The 22,800-nt window shown below is 41.8% G+C and overlaps 1 protein-coding gene across 3 annotated transcripts; it reads left to right on the top strand.

Annotated features, from left to right (window-relative positions):
• The first annotated feature begins 718 nt into the window (after positions 1–718).
• hyi (hydroxypyruvate isomerase) lies at positions 719–18,257 on the top strand. Of its 3 annotated transcripts, none has more exons than XM_080769998.1 (9): positions 719–796; positions 4,860–5,043; positions 8,052–8,163; positions 9,604–9,718; positions 10,327–10,405; positions 11,267–11,316; positions 12,669–12,738; positions 16,630–16,764; positions 17,488–18,257. In XM_080769998.1, exons 2-9 carry the CDS (start codon positions 4,914–4,916, stop codon positions 17,541–17,543), a joined length of 747 nt encoding a protein of 248 aa, XP_080626124.1. In that variant the 5' UTR covers positions 719–796; positions 4,860–4,913; the 3' UTR covers positions 17,544–18,257. The 3 variants fall into 3 exon arrangements, with proteins under 3 accessions (XP_080626124.1, XP_080626122.1, XP_080626123.1); XM_080769997.1 differs by lacking the exon at positions 719–796 and adding an exon at positions 4,636–4,666; XM_080769996.1 differs by lacking the exon at positions 719–796 and having other exon boundaries at positions 4,635–5,043.
• Positions 18,258–22,800: the final 4,543 nt, after the last annotated feature.

Raw genomic sequence — 22,800 nt, 5'->3', positions numbered from 1 at the left:
TAAACTATATATGATCAGTGATCATATAGTTTACTGAGACACTACACTGTCTCTCTGCATTCTATGTGATCATTGATCACATAGAATGCAGAGAGACAGTGTAGCGTCTCAGTAAACTATAGGATCATAGAATGCACAGAGACAGTGTAGTGTCTCAGTAAACTATAGGATCATAGAATGCAGAGAGACAGTGTAGCGTCTCAGTAAACTATATGATCACATAGAATGCAGAGAGACAGTGTAGTGTCTCAGTAAACTATCATCATCATTTTTCGACCACAGTCGAAAAATGCCATCCCCATATGCGCGTGACATCATCAAACCAGGAGGTTATGCAGGAACGCCTACTGAGTGGCAAAAAACTACTTTCTGGCCTTGACAGCCCAGACATCCACACAGAAAAGTCATATTTGATTGCATTAAACAACATTAAACAGTGTTAAACTCACTTTGCATGTTGCTTTGCCACTTGATTTGCCACTCGATGTGCCATTCACTTTAAGCATGCGCATACCCTCTATACTATAGAGGTAGAAAACTGTCGTTCCCTGACGTCATCGCTATAGAGTCTATAGCGATGACGTCAGGGAACGACAGTTTTCTACCTCTGGTCTGAGGCAGGACTCCAGAGAAGAAGGGAAGATATAACCTCATTGTCAGCTCTGTAGCAGTGGCCGGCAAACTGTGTTCTTCTGGATCGGACTAGTGATGAAACACAGGGAAGGTTGCCGTATATTAGATTAGTCGATGGGTGGCTCTTCCAAGACAGATTTTGCGCTTTCATTAGAAGGCGGGTGTAAGTGCCATCCAACCGTTTCTCTAGTTTCTTTGAAAGTGTCTATGTCTCGGAGCCATAGAGTAGAATCGGCTCAACGGTCGTCCTAAATATTTTTACTTTTAACATCTTACTAAGCTGGGATGACCAGATCTTATGCAAGTCCTTTTGGGAAGAAGATATATGAACCCAAATACTTGTAGTCCTCAACCTGTTTCAGAGGAGTGTTGTTTAAGTGTTTGCGAACGCAGTGAGCACTTACTATGAGACCTAGCAGATCATGTCTGTCTGTCTGTCTGTCTGTCTGTCTGTCTGTCTGTCTGTCTGTCTGTCTGTCTGTCTGTCTGTCTGTGTGTGTGTGTGTGTCCTTTTTTTTGGTTTGTCATTGATGCAACACACTCCATATTTGGACGTATAGCTGCTTTGGGGACTCCTTATATGGTTATGGCTGAGTCATGGTGAATTGTTATTGCAATTTACGATCTGCGTTCGCTTCCCGCGTTTGCGCATCTTACTCGTTTAATGTGGTTTTTGTTGGATTTGCATATATTTACGCAGACGCGTAACTAGATGCCAGTGGGCCCCGACGCAGGCTGATCAGCGAGTGCCCCCGACGACAGCGCCGCACCCCCCCCCCCCCCCCCCCCCCCCGCGCCGGCAAAAAAACTAAAACAGACTGCTTTTGGATTAGAAACAGCAGCGGCTGAGCGGGGCAATGTACAGCAGCCTGTAAAAACAAGTCCAAACTGTGTGTGGGTTTATAATCAGCGGGGCACTGTACAGTTGTAGTTTTGATTTGTGCACGTACCTGGCTGTCGGGACTCGAGACTGGGAAAGCCCATTGTATGCACACTCGCCACAGTCAGACACTTCTGACTTCCTTCACGTTGTTAGCCTACAGCCCTATGCTCTAACAGAGCTGTTGGGGAGGCGGGGCACGTGTGCCTAATGCATATGGTATGGTGGCTGTGTGTGCTAGAGCAGCAGCCATCACCAGGCTCCGCCAAACTTCGTTCAACTCAACTGTCATTGCATCTCTGTATGTGTTTATAATTTTATTTTACAGACGGCACGGGTGAGTGGCCGTGTGCCCCCCTTGCCTCTGGGCCCCCACGCAGTCGCGTTGTCTGCGTCACGGTAGTTACGCCGCTGTATTTACGTATTCAGTTTTCGTGTCGTTGAGGTAAAGATCGACCAACACAGTTGGAGGCCTGCTCAAGAGACTGAAGGAGAGCCTTAGCGTATTCCAATGATTGACTGATAAGCGCGATGTCATCAGCGAAGTCAGTGTCGGTTAGGGTTTAGTTGGTAGCCCTTATCATTGATAGTATCAACTGACATACGAAGAACATAATCAACAACTAGAACTGCACTCTGCCGAGTGCATACTTGCTTGTTGCACACTAGTAGGCCATAAATGGCCAACTAGTGCGCAAGCAGAGCGCGCAAGTACTTTCGACCGCTGGAAACTATCACATCTTATGGATTTCTGCCGGTTCTACAGGATATTCGAGATCACTGGTCCTCTGAATGTGTAGATCTTTGTCCTAAAGTCCTGTTTGATCTGACAATGTGACTTGCTTAGTCAGTTCTGCCGGTTCTACAGGATATTCGAGATCACTGGTCCTCTGAATGTGTAGATCTTTGTCCTAAAGTCCTGTTTGATCTGACAATGTGACTTGCTTAGTCAGTTCTGTAGATAAATTCTCTTCTCTGAAATTGTATGGATTTCTGCCGGTTCTACAGGCTATTCCAGATCAGTGGTCCTCTGAATGTGTAGATCTTAGTCCTAAAGTCCTGTTTGAACTGACAATGTGACTTGCTTAGTCAGTTCTGGTTTAGTTAGTTTTGGTTTAGTTAGTTATATACTTACACTACAACGACGTTAAGCTTAATGGTTAACTTGTTGACATTTGCGTTACTTTTATACACTCCAGAAACATAATTTCTTACTTACGTCATCAGAAATGGTCATCTGTGTAATCTGGTCCCAGCAGACCAGGCACAGATTTACAAATTACAAATCACATTACAACTACATACAGAGTATGTAGTTGTAATTTGATTAGCAGTATACTGTGGTTACTTGGTTCCAAAAAGTGACAGCCAAGTTTTTTTCAACCGTTTTTATGTATATGCAAGTCTGTGCCTGGTTTGCTGGGACCAGATATCACATTACGTCATCGTTGAGAGCTGGGACCAGAGTACATGGTGTGTATATGTATGACTAGCTCTCAGTGATGACGTAAGAGAAATGGTCATCTGTGTAATCTGGTCCCACCAGATACCACATTACGTCATCGTTGAGAGCTGGGACCAGAGTACATGGTGTGTATATGTATGACTAGCTCTCAGTGATGACGTAAGAGATATGGTCATCTGTGTAGTCTGGTCCCAGCAGACCAGGCACAGATTTACAAATTACAAATCACATTACAACTACATACAGAGTATGTAGTTGTAATTTGATTAGCAGTATACTGTGGTTACTTGGTTCCAAAAAGTGACAGCCAAGTTTTTTTCAACCGTTTTTATGTATGCAAGTCTCTGCCTGGTTTGCTGGGACCAGATACCACATTACGTAATCGTTGAGAGCTGGGACCAGAGTACATGGTGTGTATATGTATGACTAGCTCTCAGTGATGACGTAAGAGAAATGGTCATCTGTGTAATCTGGTCCCACCAGATACCACATTACGTCATCGTTGAGAGCTGGGACCAGAGTACATGGTGTGTATATGTATGACTAGCTCTCAGTGATGACGTAAGAGATATGGTCATCTGTGTAGTCTGGTCCCAGCAGACCAGGCACAGATTTACAAATTACAAATCACATTACAACTACGTACAGAGTATGTAGTTGTAATTTGATTAGCAGTATACTGTGGTTACTTGGTTCCAAAAAGTGACAGCCAAGTTTTTTTCAACCGTTTTTATGTATGCAAGTCTGTGCCTGGTTTGCTGGGACCAGATACCACATTACGTCATCGTTGAGAGCTGGGACCAGAGTACATGGTGTGTATATGTATGACTAGCTCTCAGTGATGACGTAAGAGAAATGGTCATCTGTGTAATCTGGTCCCACCAGATACCACATTACGTCATCGTTGAGAGCTGGGACCAGAGTACATGGTGTGTATATGTATGACTAGCTCTCAGTGATGACGTAAGAGATATGGTCATCTGTGTAGTCTGGTCCCAGCAGACCAGGCACAGATTTACAAATTACAAATCACATTACAACTACGTACAGAGTATGTAGTTGTAATTTGATTAGCAGTATACTGTGGTTACTTGGTTCCAAAAAGTGACAGCCAAGTTTTTTTCAACCGTTTTTATGTATGCAAGTCTGTGCCTGGTTTGCTGGGACCAGATACCACATTACGTCATCGTTGAGAGCTGGGACCAGAGTACATGGTGTGTATATGTATGTGATGACGTAATGTGGTTGGAAAAAAAACTGGCTGTCACTTTGAAGAGACCAAGCGAAATTATTACTTGCGCGCTCTGCTTGCGCAAGTAATAATAAAATTACACTCATCTCTTACTTTCTCAACCTAAAACATGGACCTTGGTTGACAAAACAAAAAAAAGGTTGTGTGTGTGTGTGTGTATATATGCAGGTAATTAAGTAGGACTATAGGACATGAAGTATTCATCAGTCTAGCTTGGACAAAATGAAAGAGTAAAAACAAATACAATAGTTTTACTCCAATACAAGTCTTTAAAATGCACGGCCAGCATACAGACCGCGCATGCGCGAGGCGTCAGAAAAAGAAAAAGAAAACGGTTCATGTAACTCGTCGTGTATTGGTCAGCTCGAGATCACATGACGAGAAACAGGAAGGAAGGGATGAGGGTGACCAGCTTATGATAGGGACACACATTTGGGTGTAACTGTAAAGCATTGTTGAGGTTGAGCTAGTTCACGTCGACAGCAGTAAAGCAGCAAAGCAAGTGAACTGAAGGAGCTTTGTGTGTGCCATTCCATGATTACATTAATTTAGGACTAATTACGGCAAGGCGTACGGCAACTTTAAAAAACAATAAAAGAAAGACTGAAATGTCTGCTCCTTCTTTGAAGTTCAGCGCCAACATCTCGTGGCTGTTCACGGAGCTGCCCGCGCTGGCGGAGCGGATGCGCGCGGCCGCGGCGCGCGGATTCCCGGCCGTGGAGTGCGCGTGGCCCTACGAGGCGGACGTGCACGAGCTGCGGCGCGCGCGAGACGAGAGCGGCGTGGACGTGGTGCTCATCAACACGCCCCCTGGTAAACTAAACGCGAAGCACACACACACACACACACACACACACACATTGCACTTTATATACACTCATTTGAAAACAGTAGTTTACTTACTATAGTTACTCTGTATATTTGAATTATTAGGCCTATTCTATATCCTATAATCCTACCTATAGCTATAGTAGGGCATAAGCAGTGGCCGTGGTTTTCTGGCACCACTGCAAAATCTGTCATTATTTTTTTCCCCAGAGATTTACAAAAGTGTGATGTGAGGGGCGCTCTTATCATCATCTTAACTTTTACATCATCATGATACTATGCAATATGCCTATTTGCTCAGACACTATGACGTAAAATTATCCATTCATTGTCAATGGGAATTTAATGTTTGTGTTAGACGAATATCTATACACTAATATCTGAATAGCCTATAGGATGGGCTAGCGCCCCTCAAAAATATCTATTATTTTAAGCCTAGACTCAAGCCAATTTACAATTTACAATTTAGGCATTTAGCAGACGCTCTTAATCCAGAGCGACTTACATTTAAGCAAGAACAAAAGCATGGGAATACATCACATAAAGACATTTATCATGAAACATGCGTAGCTAAGAAAGTAACAGTGGAATATCTATAATGAAACTATACATATAAGCTATACATCTATACTACTATGCTACACATATGTACTATGACGTGCTATGACTACTAGAATTGCTATCTAAGGGGGTGGGGTAAGTGCTATGGGCCATGATGGAGTCTGAAAAGGTGGGTTTTCAGACTACGGCGGAAGATTGGGAGTGATGCTGCAGTTCTGACTGCAATGGGAAGTGCATTCCACAGTTTTGGAGCCAGAAGGGAGAAGAGTTTGGGACGTGTGGAGCGTTGTCCCGGCGTTTTTAGTGAGGGTACTTCCAGCTTCCCTGCGTTGGCTGATCTGAGTGAGCGGGAGGGTTTGTAGGGTTCGATCATACTTGCAAGATATGGGGGAGCCATACCTTTGGTTGCTTTGAATGCCAGCATCAGGGTTTTGTATTCTGTGCCGGCAGCGACCGGGAGCCAGTGGAGGGAGCGGAGCAGGGGGGAGACATGTGAGAATTTTGGCTGGTTGAAGACCAAGCGAGCTGCAGCATTTTGGATCAGCTGGAGAGGCTTAAGTGCACATGCTGGTAGGCCAGTAAGGAGGGAGTTACAATAGTCAAGTTTTGACAAGACTGTTGTCTGGATTAGGAGCTGGGCTGATTCCTGGGTGAGGAACGGTCTAATTCGTCGTATGTTATAGAGTGTGAACCTACAGGATCGAGTGACAGCTGTGATGTGAGTTTTGAACGAGAGCTGACTGTCCAGGACAACACCAAGATTCCTGGCTGTTGGGACAGACGTTACCAGGGCGTTGTCAATGGAGATAGTTAGCTCCCGCATAGGGCAGGACTTAGCTGGGAAGAAGAGAAGCTCAGTCTTGTCTGGGTTCAGTTTGAGGTGGTTGGAGGACATCCACTGTGAGATGTCAGCCAGGCATGCGGTGATGCGCTCTTCCACCTGAGTGGCAGAGGGGGGGAAGGATAGAAACAGTTGTGTGTCATCGGCGTAGCAGTGATAGGATATATTGTGAGCAGAGATGATAGTGCCAAGGGATTTAGTGTACAGTGAGAAAAGGAGGGGACCAAGAACCGATCCCTGTGGGACCCCAGTTTGGAGGGTTCGGGGGGATGATAACAGACCTTTCCAGGAAACCTGGTAGGTCCGGTCGGTGAGGTAGGAAGAGAACCACTTTAGTGCCGTTCCACCGATGCCTAGATCCGCTAGGGTGTCTAGGAGCAGCTGGTGGTTCACTGTGTCAAATGCTGCCGATAGGTCTAGGAGGATCAGTACTGCAGAGTGGGAAGCAGCTTGGGCAGCATGTAGTGCTTCTGTGACTGCCAGCAGGGCAGTTTCTGTGGAGTGGGCCTTCTTAAATCCGGACTGGTTGGGATCCAGCAGGTTGTGCTGTGAGAGATGGAGAGAGAGCTGGTTGGAGACAACACGTTCAATGGTTTTAGAAATAAATGAAAGGAGTGATACCGGTCTGTAGTTCTTGACATCTGAGGGGTCAAGAGTTGGTTTCTTGAGGAGTGGTGTTACTCTGGCTGACTTGAGGGCAGATGGGACACAGCCTGAGGTTACTGAGGTGTTGATGATGGAGGTGATGAAGGGGAGCAGATCAGGTGCGATGGTCTGGAAGATTGGAGACGGGACAGGGTCAAGAGGACAGGTGGTAGGTCTAGAGGATGTCACTAGTTGTAGAACCTCGTCTGGGGAAAGAGGAGAGAAGGAGGACATGCATGGTATGTTGGGGTTAGTGTTGGTTGAGTCAGATGCCACTTTATGTGGGAGGGGAGGAAAGGAGCTGCTGATATCATCAACCTTCTTCTCGAAGTAGTTGACAAAAACCTCAGCAGTGAGGGATGCCATCCAGGATCCTGGTGATTCATCATGACCATTAATCCTTAGATTCGTTGAGAAAAAAAAAGAAGTAAATCAATACCCCCTTGTCGTCGCTGGGGGTACTGCACCCTGGGTGCGTTTTCGCATTTTTTATTCACTAATAAATTATTAATTATTAATTTATAATTTGTTAAATTGGAAAAAAGGCTTCTTTAAGACAAGTGTGGAAAGTGCATTGGTGCAGGCGGTGAGGAGATACGGCGGTGTTTCTGACAGACATTCAGACATACAGACATTGACTGAATTAAAGTATGATGATGATATGATATGATGATAATATGATATTACATTAAATACATATGCTTTGTTTAGCGTTTCTTTTTTTTTCTCCACAATATCAAATGTTTTATGGTCAATATTTCATACAGAATGATGGTCTTCCTGCTTTCACCGTTTCACGGTTGCACCTCCTCCAACGGTGCCCATGGTTGACTATCCATGGGGCGTCCTCTTCTCTGAGCCAGACCTAAACCTAATAAAAGCATAGAGACCGAACCGGGCGACTGCGTCACTGAGAACAGTTGTTCCCTCCACTGTTTTGTTGCAGGAGATGTGCAGGCAGGTGAACTGGGCCTGGGAGCAGTTCCAGGCAGAGAGAGCGACTTCAGAAAGGGAGTACACCTGGCACTGCAGTATGCTAGAGCCCTGGACTGTAAGAGGTACAGTAAGACTATAGAAACCATACGTTGCTGTCCGGAGGAAACCTCATAACTCCATTTTTGAGGTTTTTGTTTTTTTTCCCCCAGTCAGTGCTATTGAAAACCCTTTACATCTGTGTGTTGTTTCGAAAATATTGAACCAATAGGAAAGTAGTAAAAAATGCATTAGACAAAACCTCTTAACTCCATTGGACCCTCAAACTCTGCTAAAACAGCTAACTCCACCAACTCTTTCCTTCTCATGCAAGTCATTGACATTATCTAATGTCACAACACCAACTTTGATGAGGCAGTATTGCATCGTTTAAAAATATATAAGTTTTATTTTATTTCCTTAAAATGTATATTTTTCATTTCCTGAAAAAATTACATTTTGGAGTTATGAGGTTTCCTCCGGACAGCAGAGATATGCTAGGGCCCTGCGGACTGTAAGATCTAAGACTATAGAAACCGTATGCTAGGGCCCTGGACTGTAAGAGCTAAGACTAGAAACCGTATGCTACAGTTCAATACAAATACCTCCAAATTGTAAGTAAATGTACACCACTTGACACCACTGCAGTATGCCATAGCTAAAAGGTAATAACCTATAACATGTAACAAAACAACAGGATGTGGCACTTTGGCCCGTCACAATCATCATCATCATCATTATTTGTGTGACAAACAATGAATCGTCAAGTAAAATATGATGATGGTGACAACCCTGGCAGTATGCTAGGGATCTGACAGATAAACAAGTTTTGTACTCCCATGATGCAACATTTGCACCTTGGACTTGGGTTAGCATTGCTGTATTGATTAGACTGCTGGAACCTCATGACCTCACACACACACACACACATGCAGGGACGGAAGCACGCACGCACGCACGCACGCACGCACGCACGCACGCACGCACGCACGCACGCACGCACACACACACACACACACACACACACACACACACACACACACACACACACATGCCGAGAATAATAGAGGGGCAGCGCTGACATAAAGGTGCACTTTATAGCATACAAGCTCACAGGACGTGTTGAGCTTCTAATCTATTCCATGGGTCTGTGTATTTTTTTTATCTCAGATCTGCCTCATATAAGAACTGTGATTGAAAAATACTAAACAAATCACCCTGGCCTTTTCACTCATGTGGATATGAAGAATCAACTGACTGTGAGAAAACACTAATGTTTATGCTACCGCTGCCAAATTAATGACATTTTCACTAGAAACAGACCGTATCAAATATGACTGACTGACTGTCGTAAACAATACAGAGACACCTCCCCGACAATATCGCAGAGACAGTTTACACTTACAGTATACATTTCTTATATGAGAAATCTCTTCCCGCAAACCAGGGGATGAGCGAGTGACGCCAGGACCATGGCACTGTATGCAGTGAATAGTGATGCTAGGGTTTGTTGTCACGTGTTTTAGGATCCACCTGATGGCAGGGAGGGTTCCTATTGGCTCAGACAGAAGCACGGTGGCCTCCGAGATGGAAGCTGTGTTTGTGAACAACCTCCGCTACGCTGCAGACCTCCTCTCTGAGGTAAACATACTGCACCTCCTCCTCCTCTAACCCATTTCAGACCTGAGGACGCATCTGTGTCACCTCATAGCTTTGAACCACTATTTTAAACTTTAGCTGAAAAATAGTTTTGGGGCTCCTTGACATGAAATCGTTTGAGCAACTGACACTGAAACATACATAGATTCTTCAGAAAACATGTCAGGATTTATAAGACATTTTGTAGAATCTGGTCTCAGGTATAAATGGGCTAAGTAAGGTAAACATACTGTAGTGTAGACCTCCTCTCTAAGGTAGGTGATTGGGTTATACTACACCGACACAGTAGAAATTAGCCAGACAGTGCTCATTTTCAGCAACATAGAAACACACAGACAGACACACACATTAAAACCTGGGAGCTGACCAGTACAACCACAGTCTGATACTGTTGGCCAATAAGCGGTTCAGTACCTTGCTCAAGGGCACTTCAGCACTTCCGGCACTTCAACCAGAAACCTTTCTGCAACAAGGCCGCTCCTTTAACCCTTAGGCCACCGCTGCCCCAAAGTATTCTGTGCCATTGGTCTTGGTCTCTTTATGAATCAATATTGGTTGAACCAGGGCTGCCATTGTGCTGTGTCCAACAGGATGGCGTTCTAGGTTTGATTGAGCCAATCAACACTAGGATCACAGATCCCAGGTATTTCCTTGACTCTCCGCATCAGGGTAAGTCTTCTTACGTTTTAGCCGCGCATTTTGAACATGTTAAACATTCTAAACTTAAAGTATGAACTTTAACCAAATGTAAGTTATTCAAATTGTGACCGAATGCAGCGAAGAGTGTGATACATATTATGAAAGTTACAGAATGTAATGGGCAGGTTTGGTCATTTCCAGTGCTGGAAAAAAAGTACTTAAGTAAAAGTATCAATACTGCAATTAGTAATAATGAGCATAGGTGACAACCAATTCTGTGAAGATAAGGTTGGAAATGGGTGAAGTGCTCTTTTAAACATTCACCCTTATTTGATGTGGAAAGAAAGAAAGAAAGACTATTCCTCTATATTATTTTAAAAAGCTGGATTCTGTTGTTTCATATTGGAGTAACAAATCTGTAAGCATATCTAAAAATCATTCATGTAAGTCCAAGGCTTCGGTCTACCACAAAAAGTGTATTACTGGGCAGCCCATTTGAATGCACTATCCTATTGGCACGACTGTCTGCCAGCAGGCCATGAAATCGGACTAGCTTGGCTTCAGATCGAGAGAGCTTCAATGGGGGCTACCTTTCTTCCTGCTCTGCTTAATAACGCATCTAAACGTAAATTACTCTTTTAAAATCTGGAAACACATTTTAATTTGTATTTTCTACCTGGAAGGACAAAAATATTCTCACTACTAAGGATTTGTATGCTGAGCGTAACCTGATTTCAACTACTGCGAAAAATTCACATTTTATAACCTTCCAAGTTCCAACAGCTTCCTTGAAATGTAAAACCATTGAGAATCACTCATCTAGAGTAGACTGCACTCATCCATGTATGTATCTTATCAGTTAAAGATTGTCTGACTTTTGTGTTTCACTAGCGGCTGCGATACTGGAGAAGGTTGGCAAGGATAATATCAAGCTGCAAATGGTGCGTTTTTATTTATTCATGATTATTATATTATCCACTTCTAGACTAGACCATATCAGTTGAAGATACAGTATGTTCCACCATTATTTTGTTTACCCTCAATAAAGTTTTTGTGTGCAAACCTTAAAGTTTAGTAGAACAACATTGATACAGTTGTGAATTAAGCAATATTACACGAGAGGGTGTGGGTTAACGTGATTATTGCCACGACAGGGATGCGGCCAGGAACGAAACGGAGTCGACTTCCGCAAGCATCACTGAAGTGGGGGAGGGGGGGCTCAATTGGAGCATCACTAGACATTTGACCCTCTAATTTGCTTATAGTGTAAACAGAATGAGAAACATCTCTGGCATGTCTCTCTCTTGCTTGTCTGGAAAAAAATATTAAAAATAAAAATAAAAAATAAATCAGAACCTCATCGAGGTTCAATATGACTGCAAGCAACTCATGAGAAACAGTAAACAGCACTATAGTTATGTACACAGTTCTTCCTTACTTAGTTAACTTTGTTTTCAAAATATGTCTTTGTGTGGTCCCATTAATATTTACCTTGTAGCAATATTTTTTTTTAAATGATGCGTCATTAAGTCCTCATGATAGGATTACGGTATTATAAGACCAGGCAATTTTCACTCCGATGGTGATATTTGCAGAATACTATACTATTTCCCCTCTATTGGCACAAGTTCCCAACAGCTCTGAATCATACAGTAGGTCTTCAATCCATAGAGAAGTCACTATAGACCGGCCACCACATCTTTGTGTGGGAACGGTTCTCTTTTCTTCTTTACATCTAACAGGTTACATTTTGCAGTATTGAGGTGGTATTAAGTGGTTAAATGTCTGAAAATACACAGTAACATGAATCCTCCATTTAAAAGATTGTGTAATTTTCCCATCTACGGCAAATCTCTTCACAGATCTAATACAGTAGTTCACAATGTGCTTGTTAGACTCTCCAGAAAAACGCGGAAAAAAAACCTTGATTATGCGATGAAATAATATGCTGGGTTTTATGTGGTGAAATTGTAGGAAGTTGTGAAATATGCGGAAAGTTGCAAAATATGCAGAACATTTTGAAATGTGGAATATGGCAAAAGTTGCAAAATATGCGTGATATCTGTGATTATTATTTTTTACGATTTTATGTGGGCACTGTACCCCTGCATAATCTGCGCCATTTGGCTGATTATGTGGTAAAATTATTCGATCGCAGAAACACATTTTTCTGGAGGGTCGGTCTAGCTTGTAGTTCTGCAATGTGGACCCCAGTATATCCATGCTGGGGTTCAACCAGGGAGACAAATATGGCTCCCATTATTAGCAACTGCTCTTTTTGTGTTTCTGTCAGGATGTGTACCACTGGCAGATAATGGATGGAAACCTGACACAAAACATACACAAGTATTTCCATTTGATATGTGAGTATTTAGATAAAGTGCTGATGTTTCTTTGGTCCTGTGTAACTGTATAAAGTACATTCACTTATAATAATAATACATTCATAATTTGGAGGATATCTGTTACAATAATTAATAAAACATATTCTAGACATTTTAATGGTCACAAAAAAGGAGGCTGGATGGGTTTAGACAAACTACTTACTTTTTTCAGAGTTAAAGGTAAATTTCTGACTCTGTGGGGGGTATTTATATGCAAATATCATGACCAATGGCATTGTAAGACTAAACAATGAACATCAATGATGATGTTTAGGTGAAAAAGTAACAGAAAAGGTTTTTTATAAAATATAAATGTTGCCCAGAAACATCGCTGAGGCCTGCAGGGTACTTAAGTACAATGTTGAGGTTATTAGTAATTCCAATTTCCAATACTTTTACTTCTCCTAGTGCGGTGGGTATCCAAACCAATTGTGCATTTTATGACTAAAGCATGAAACTTTCAGCATATCATCTACACACCCCAAGGTTTGATTTCAGACGTAGAAACACTTTCTCACTGGTGACCTTGTGACCTTGAGGGGTCATTGACCTCAGAATTGCATTTTTTGCACGTTTTGCTCCATTATTTTCCACTATAATTTTGTGTTTGTTTGTTAAATGGAAGTTTTGTTCCAATGAATGACTACTTAAACCCCAATAGTCTACAGAAATGGTGAATCATGTCAACTTTTATGATATAAATGTTATTGTTATAACATTAAAAACATCTGCGGAGAGAGAGTGGCGGTTAAGCTCATATATGGAAGGTATTGTGCATGTTATGACTAAAGCATGACACTTTCTACAGTGTTTCTATATACCATGAAGTTTGTTTTTAGACGTGGAAACACTTCTGAATTTACATATCGAACTTGTCAGAGGCTGTACACATTTCGGGCTGTCAAACCATGTTGTAAACCGCCATAGGGTCCATGTTAAACCCAGAATTGTTGTTTCCTTTAAACCTTTATGATTACAATTTCTAATCTATAGGCTAGCAGATGAGACTAAGATTGTTTGCTAAAAGTTATAAATTGGACAATTTGAGTAATTAGCATAATGAGCAAATAAATTGCTTAATGAGCTAATTAACTGGAAATGGCTATCATTTTGCATCCAGTTAACTTCGAAAGGTGTCAATGTCTATGTTTGTGATATCCAGAAATTCATCTGTTATGGTATAAATCATGCACCCTTTCTTCATTAGCATAATTGGCAAATTAGGAATTAGCTATACAGTATTATTGCTTTTAGTCAACATATCAAGGTTGTTTAGAGTCTATAGAATCTATACTGTTGATACATACATTAATAATTTGCATAAGGTATATAATAATTTGTCCCAAACCAGGAAATAGTAATATTTTAACTTAAGAATTTAGAAAGGTGCTGTTAGAGACTAAGGTCACATTCCCACCTAATACTTCGGTAGACTTGATGCGTATGGGCAGAGAAATTGGGATTCTTGCATATTTAATTTGCTGCGGTTTGCCTTCACTCTGTCATCCGCAGCAATTGGAAACGCAGCAACGGGACCTTTATCAATGTGTTCCATTCATAAATTAGCCTACACAGTGAAATCTATGGTGATACAATTATACTCATAACGTGCATGTGTCGTGCCGTCTGGGACTGGACCCCCCCTCTCTCTCGCTCTCTCACTATACGCATGCAGCCACGCACTGTTCTTTTGGGCATGAACCTCAAGCTCTAGGCCCATTTTATGACATGTCTAATACAGTGGAGTGACTGGGAAGTAGTGGCTCATGAGGTAGATTGGACGTTTTAGAATCTGAAAGCACGGCATGATGCACACTCTGATGTCATTCATTGACTGCATTGGAACATGAAACATGTCTGTGATAAAAGCAGGCATCGAGTGTTATCAGATGCTTGTGCTTGTCCTCCTTCCTGTTAGGATGTGAATGTGATACTGTCTCCTTACTCTCCTACCCCGTGAGAAAGTACCATGCCTAGTCTCTCAATACAGTTCCTGTTGGAACTTCTACAACCCATTCACAAGAAGGATGGCCATAGCTGAATGGGCCACATGGGAAACAGAAGGTCCCAGGTTCAATTCCAGGCCCCGGCAATGTGTCGAGGTATACATAAGAAAGACCCTTAATCCCCAACTACCCCCTGACTTCTAACGGCCTTGAGCAGTAATAACCTAATTGAAGCAGAACACTTTTCCAATATGATTAAGATAAGGTCTAATACACAAAGATGAAGACAAAGAAGATGTAGAGGCTGAAGGGAATGAGGAGAGAGATGATGAAGACCATTGAGTATGAGCCTTTGTGAGGTTGTGGTTCTAAGTGAACTCATTAGTGCTCATTATGGTAATTTTTTTGTCCACTCAGTCTGTCTCAGAGTAGGGCTGTGGACAGTTCAGAGACTTGCCTACCGGTGACATTGTCGGTAGGCACGTTTGTTCATTTCGAACATTTAAATGTTTTAATTTGGTTTTGTATTAATGTGAGAACAATGACTTCTATAATAGCTAACTTTCCAAAAATATAAAGCCTTCAGTTTACATTAGCTTGGATTCTCCATCGGCGTCACTGGTAGTAAGTGTTATGACAGAAATGGTACCATATTATCTCCCAACATCTCCTTAAATTCCTGCCACCTGGTAGGAGGTTTAAGAGTATCCAACAGTTACTTCCCCCAAAACACTTGCCATATACTGCCCCCAAAACCAAAATCAGAGATAAATAGGGCATACGGTAGCAGTGGCAGTCATTTTCGGGTCCCATCGTTCCAGACCCCATTGTTTTTTTCCCCATCGAAATTTCTACGAGTATTTATATAAAAAATGAATAAGCCTATAGAATCAAGCCATCCAGGACCCTACTGAATCATGACGTTAAAACATTTAATTTTGTGATTTCTTTTTAAATATTTAATAATGATATAATATACAATAGCCTTTGTTTTGAGGTTTTTTCATTTGTTTTTCACATAATTTATCGTCATTAATTACCAGGATCCTAGATGGCTTGATTACATAGGCTTAGAATAATTTATATAAATATTGTTTGGAAATCTCTATGAAAAATGAATGGGGTCTGCGTCTGGATGGATGGAACCAGAAAATGGCCACCACTGCTATGCCCTATAGCACCTTTGAATACTGTAACGATATTGGATATAAAAAACAAACAAACTCATCCATCAAGTCTTTCTGTAATTATTTCTTCCCCAACTAAAAAGAACTATCTCTTCTGTGGTTCTTGTCATTTTTTACTCTTCGCTGCCACAAGCTCCTGTGCAGCTTTCTTGGCTTTGACCATCTCCACCAATTCCTTATACCTCTTCATACAGTCCTTTTTGTAGCTGTGTGAAGAGCTGCATCTTTATTTTATTGCACTAGCACTGTAGAGTGTCATGTTTTAGTTCGTAAAATTCACAATACCTTCCATATATGAGCTTAACCTCTCTCCTAGATGTTTTTAATGTTATAACAATGTCATAACCTTTATATCATAAAAGTTGACATGATTCACCATTTCTGTAGACTATTGGGGTTTAAGTTGTCATTCATTAGAACAAAACTTCCATTTAACAAACATAATAAAATATTATAGTGGAAAATAATGGAGCAAAACGTGCAAAAATGCAATTCTGAGGTCAATGACCCCTCAAGGTCACAAGGTCACCAGTGAGAAGTAGTAAGTGAGAAGTAAGTAAGTACATTTGTATGGCAATACGCTTTGCACTTCTCCTCAAGCACATTCTAGTTGTAGTTCTATATTGCGTAGTAGTTCTATATTGCAGTATCAGTACTTATACTTAACAGCTTAAGCAAAAATGTTGAGTACTTTTTTCCCCACCACTGGCTTTTCTTTTTTTTTTCTCTTGTTCCAGCTCATGTCCAGGTAGCTCAGGTTCCGGGCCGTAACGAGCCAGACAGCGCCGGTGAAGTGAACTACAACTATGTGTTCAGTACCCTGCAGCAGTGTGGCTACCAGGGCTACATCGGCTGTGAATACAAGCCTCTAGGTCAGTGGTTCTCAAACCTTGTCATGTCAAGGACCCCCACAGTGACCTACCGGTCAGGTTTTGTCTGTGGACCACCCAAAATAATACTTTATGAACTGGGGACCCCCACACACATCAAGCACTTGGAATTGTTAAGGCACTGGATTTTAGCTTGACTAGGTTTCGACAGAAATATTGTGAATATCCACAAGCTCACAATACTTTGATTTATGAGGCGGTGTGAGCTTGTAGATCGGCTATTTTCATAATATTTTGCCGCTTTCATAAGCATGCAGATACCCTATGCACTTATACTGTGTGTTTTGTTTACTGTTTACTGCGAGAAAACAATTTTGCAAATCATCTGGGGACCCCCACAAAAAACATTTATAATATGGGGACCCCCACAAAAACATTTATAATCTGGTTACCCCGATACCCCCACAAAAAAACATTTATCACCTGGTGACCCCCACAAAATACTTTTGGGGACCCTCCTGGGGTCTAAACTACAGTCGCTCCAATACTGAAACATAATTTTACATAATGGTGCTAATTGTTCAGTTGTGAGATTTGCATTTTATTCATGTATACACTTAACAAAATTTACAGATTTACAGATTTGCATTTTATTCATGTATACACATAACAAAATGTACATACATAATTAGATGACAGAACAATATAAAGATGTTGTTTTTGAAACATCCTGGATTGACCAGTATACTATTATTTCCACTCCAGCATCCACAGATGAAGGCCTCGGCTGGTTGAAAGATCATTGGACGCGCACCGTGTGATGTCACAGAAGGTCGTCCATCGGGCCCCGCCCACCAGGAGCCATCTGTCAATTAAAGGAACATTTCACACGATGCACGTGGGGTTGTCACAAGCTTGACGATTAATTAATTGTCATTCAAATAACTGCGATGAACAATTTAGTTGTGTTATTGACATTGAACATTAGAACATGACAAATCACATGCCTGTTTGGCTACTAGTCTTCATAAACAAAAATTGCACAAGGTAGACATGAAGGGATATTTCAGTATTTAGATATATATACATTTTATCCCTATTCTGTCAAAAATATTTTTTTGAAAATAGGAATTGAAAAAACATGGCTCCCTCACACATTAGAAGTCACCAGAACCAAGGGCAGGTGTTTTCAATTAATTTAAATTTGAAAATGGCGTTTCAAATGATTGCAATTATGTGTTGATCATGTAATAATGATGTCCTTAAGTGCCTGCTCTCTGCTGATCTTACTGCCTGCCTTTCCCAAGCACATCGTCGCTAGAGGGCGCTAGTGTAGCTTAGCTGGAGGGAGGTTAGTATAGACAGGGGATGTCAAACTTCTTAAGACCCAGAAGAGGTGTCTCCCCAGGGACCCAGACTTACAAAAATACATGAATGAATGAATGAATGACTTAAATCCTATTTAAATAATTGTGAAAATAAGTCACAATGGTCAGTGTTTTTTTTTCCAAGAAGAAATTAATAAAAATAATGCCAATTCTTCTTTTTTTTGTTGGTCGGTTGTGTATTTGTTTATTTACTGCCGTGGTTCCCGAACCGTTTAGCTGAGAGAAATTTGATGTCACCAGATACATAATAGCAGTCAAACTCAGCTACCCGTCTGCACACCAGTAACTGTTGCATAGACCATTCATTTACACCCGTCCTTCACAACCCTCATTATAATTAATTACATTTGTGACTAAATCCTCAGTCAAATTTAGTCACAAATTGCCATTGGATGTTTCATGTCATATGAAAGCAGGGAATCATAGCTTCAAATTGAGTTGAGTTGAGAAAACAGGCTTGAAAGGTTTACTTCTGTGGTCTCTAATATTACACCTAGCTACATGTTTGGGCATTTAGTTCATATACATCAGCTCTGACACTTATTTCAGTATAGTCTAGTATGTGAAGAGTCTGCCTGTGCTATTAACTCATTTTGAAAAAAAAGAAAAACGTTTTTCTCCGGTGAAAAGCTGTAATTTGCACGATGGCAGTCTCTCAGTCAAATCTGGTCCCATTTTCATAGCGCTTTTCAAAGTGCTGAAAGCGCTTTACAATGGTTCATTCATTCATGCATTGGGAGGTGAAGTGGCGAACGCCAGCGTCCTCACTTCCCACATTCACACACCAATGGTGGCAAGCTCACACCGACCGACTCATTGGAGGCAATGTAGGGTTCAGTCAGTGTCTTGCCCAAGGACACTTCAACCAGCCAACCCTCATTGGCTCCCCTTCAAACAAAGAATCCACTATTTTGGCGGAAGTACCGCTCAAGGAAATTACGTCTGACGGATGTCCGGCCCGACCTTTCCGGCTATGCAGGCCTTATATTGCGACCAGGCTTTTCACTTGGCAGATGAGTAAGCCTGGGACCGAGGCTACTACCTATATTTCGCCGTTCCCTCAGGTCCAAAAACCTCCTGGATGTCCCCCAAGGTATACCGTACCTGGGTGAGACGGGGCTTTCTCTGTTGTATGTATGTATACGTATGTATACATGTATACATGTATGTATGTCGGTAAGAATGGTGGTCCCTTATTGGCTGTTTATGGTAACGTAACGTATAAGGTACGCGTTCATGGTTGGTATAAGGTCAATAACGGGTCTAAAGGATTTAAAACAGCAGTTGTAATAGACACCAGTAAGACGCGGGAAGCGAACGCAGCTCGTACATATTTGGGTTTTTATTTTATTTTTAAGTTAAGTTATTTTTAAGTTAAGTTTTTAACCATAGCCATAACCATATAAGGAGTCCCCAAAGCAGCTATACGTCCAAATATGGAGTGTGTTGCATTAATCACAAACAAATCACTCAGCTCCATATATGGGCACAAAGGGGGGACACACGGACAGACATGATCTGCTAGGTCTCATTGCGAACACAGTGATTGCGAACGCAGTGAGCACTTACTACCAGTAAGACGCGCAAATGCGGGAAGCGAACGCAGCTCGTACATATTTAAGTTAAGTTATTTTTAAGTTAAGTTTTTAACTTAGCCATAACCATATAAGGAGTCCCCAAAGCAGCTATACGTCCAAATATGGAGTGTGTTGCATCAATCACAAACAAATCACTCAGCTCCATATATGGGCACAAAGGTGGGGCACAAAGGTGGGACACACAGACAGACACACAGACAGACAGACATGATCTGCTAGGTCTCATAGTAAGTGCTCACTGCGTTCGATATCTGTCTGTCTGTGTGTGTGTGTGTGTGTCTGTCTGTCCCGCTATCCAAATATGGAGTGTGTTGCATCAGCAATCACTCAGCTCATTATATGGGCACAAAAGGGGCCAGGTCCACTCAGCTCCATATATGGGCACAAAAGGGGCCAGGTCCACATATACAGTAACAGCGGGATAGACACACAGACAGACAGACAGACAGACAGACATGATCTGCAGGGTCTCAGCTGCGTTCGCTTCCCGCGTTTGCGCGTCTTACTGGTATAGTCAGTAGCAGTACTTACGCTCTCTGCTTGCGCACAAGTAGGCCATGTATGGCGTACTTGTGTGCAAGGTGCAAGTTGGCACCTCGACAGAGTGCATTTCTAGTTGTTACTGTTGAGTTTGTTTACCATTTTCAGTTACTGCTAGAGTTAATAAAATCATTTAAAATGTTCTTCCGATCCCTTATTGGCTGGTGGATAACACCGACAATCCGACATACTATACCCAGCCGGTCGCAGTATTGCGCGCTCTGCTTGCGCAAGTAATTAGTCAGCCCCATAAAGATCCCACCGCTATGCCCATATATGGGCATTCCAATATATAGGCATATTCTGATGACATCAGGGATCTCCATATTTGGGCGTAATAAAAAACACAGACAGACAGACAGACACAAACATCTCCATGTATGAGCACAAGACAGACACAGGCTATTGTGTGCCCCCAACACTATGACTCAGACATACTGGTCTGACCAAAGATTTCAGATATAGAATCTTTACAGAAGAAAGAAATTATAGATATTATGGGTGTTTGTATTAATTATTCAGAAATAGCAGAAATTGACACACAACAAAGAAAACACGTTAAAAGGGAATTACAATTAATAGATTATTCGGATACAAGAATAACATTAAGTTTGTGGTAATTTGCACAAACTGAAACCTTATCTTACATGCACAAATCAATGTTGTTTAACATGTGTGACATCAGTATAACTTAACTTAAAAAAATAACTTAAATAACTTATCTTAAAAAAAAACCAAATATGTACGAGCTGCGTTCGCTTCCCGCGTTTGCGCGTCTTACTGGTGCTAGTGACTCAAGTTACCTAAAGAAACACAAGCGTGTTCACACGGGAGAAAAACCTTACCTCTGTAAACAATGTCACAAGAGTTTCAGTCAGTCAAGTTCTCTACAGAGACACCAGCGTATTCATGCAGGAGAAAATCCTTTCCACTGTCAACAATGTGACAAAAGTTTTATTGAGTTATATAAACTGCAGACTCACCAGCGTGTCCACATTGGAGAAAAGCCTTACCTCTGTAAACAATGTGACAAGAGTTTCAGTGACTTAAGTTAACTAAAGAAACACCAGTGTGTTCACACTGGAGAAAAACCTTACCTCTGACTGTCTGTGATTTAAAGGACCACTTCATAACTTTTCAACCTTTTTTTTACCAGCTGCTTGGAAATATTCTGGTCAGTAAACACACTGGAAACGTAGACGACCTTGTCCGTGATTGGCTCCCACTAGTCATGCTTGGCTGCCCCTAAGCCAATGGGATACTCTGAAATGGAGTCTGAACCACATTGGCTGCCTGTATTAGTGGACGCAGCCAGCACGGAGCATCTGACAGCAGCTAACTGGACAGCAGGAAAGCCATGACAAAACACAGTGATTGAACCAACAGGACATCAGAAGGTTGTGACAGAGAAACATACAAGAAGAAACAAGATCACACCCGTGTGAAGTGAGGGGTGCTAATATATTAAAGTCTAACTCATGTTGCTATGATTAGGTGATGTAATGATGATGTAAAACAAACAAACGGTGTCAAAACAAACATTAAATTATCATCCAATCCATGTTCACATATGATGCCATATAGGTCGACATCATGCTATAACTTCATGTTGTGATAATCACAGAGCAGCAGCAGTCTACTATACTATGATATAACTTCATGTGATACTCACAGAGCAGCAGCAGCAGCCTACTATACTATGCCAGTCAATTAAATCCCTTGGCACTAAATCCCTTGGCACTATCATCTCTTTTTTTGTAATATATTTTTTATCCCACGATTTTTGTAACCCATTTTTCACCCCTGTGTCAATCATCTAATGTGATCCTGGGCTCTACACACCCTCCACCAACCTAGTCCCCATATATGGGGGACAAGGGGAGAGCAACGGACTTGAACTCATGCTTCCTTCATGCCTGAGTGTCCAAGTTGCTCCTTTACACCTGACAGGGGGGAGTTTCCCTGGTTGGACGTAGCGCGTGGAAGGAACACGTTATTCCAACTAGTTCCTTTCCCCTCCATCAGGCGCCCCGGCTGGCCAGGTGGAGGCAGTTTAGAGACCAGGATTACTGCATGTTTTTTGTGAGGGTACCTACCCTATCATCTCTGCTCACAATATATCCTATCACTGCTATACCGATGACACACAACTGTTTCTATATCATTCCCCCCCTCTGCCACCCAGGTGGAAGACCGCATCACTGCATGCCTGCATGGCTGACATCTCACAGTGGATGTCTTCCAACCACCTCAAGCTGAACCCAGACAAGTTTTTGCTTAATGTAAGTCGCTCTGGATCAAGAGCGGCTGCTAAATGCCTATATTGTAATTGTCTTCCTTCCGTGTGCATTGTGTTGTGTGCAACGTGACGACAGACCACCCACCACCGCCGCAGATAGAAAAGGAGCTGTATCATAATTTCAAAATATAAAGAAATGCCACAAAATATAACAAAAAATGTTCGGACAAACCATGTGACTCCCATTGGAATTGCCTTTGATATGTGTGTATGAGGCCATACACTTACACACATATTAAAACACATGTTATGT

This window comes from Protomyctophum bolini (assembly GCF_963924005.1).
Source record: "Protomyctophum bolini genome assembly, chromosome: 8".
Classification (NCBI taxonomy): Eukaryota; Metazoa; Chordata; class Actinopteri; order Myctophiformes; family Myctophidae; genus Protomyctophum; species Protomyctophum bolini.
Note: the sequence above shows the minus strand (reverse complement) of the source record. Positions and strands in the feature narration are given on the sequence as shown.

Bases quoted from the DNA above. Each gene is read 5' to 3' on its own strand.
- hyi (XM_080769996.1), top strand. From the start codon at position 4,839: ATGTCTGCTCCTTCTTTGAAGTTCAGCGCCAACATCTCGTGGCTGTTC. The intron at 11,317-12,668 runs GTGCGTTTTTAT...TGTTTCTGTCAG, and splicing joins ATAATATCAAGCTGCAAATG to GATGTGTACCACTGGCAGAT. The intron at 16,765-17,487 runs GTCAGTGGTTCT...TTTCCACTCCAG, and splicing joins CTGTGAATACAAGCCTCTAG to CATCCACAGATGAAGGCCTC.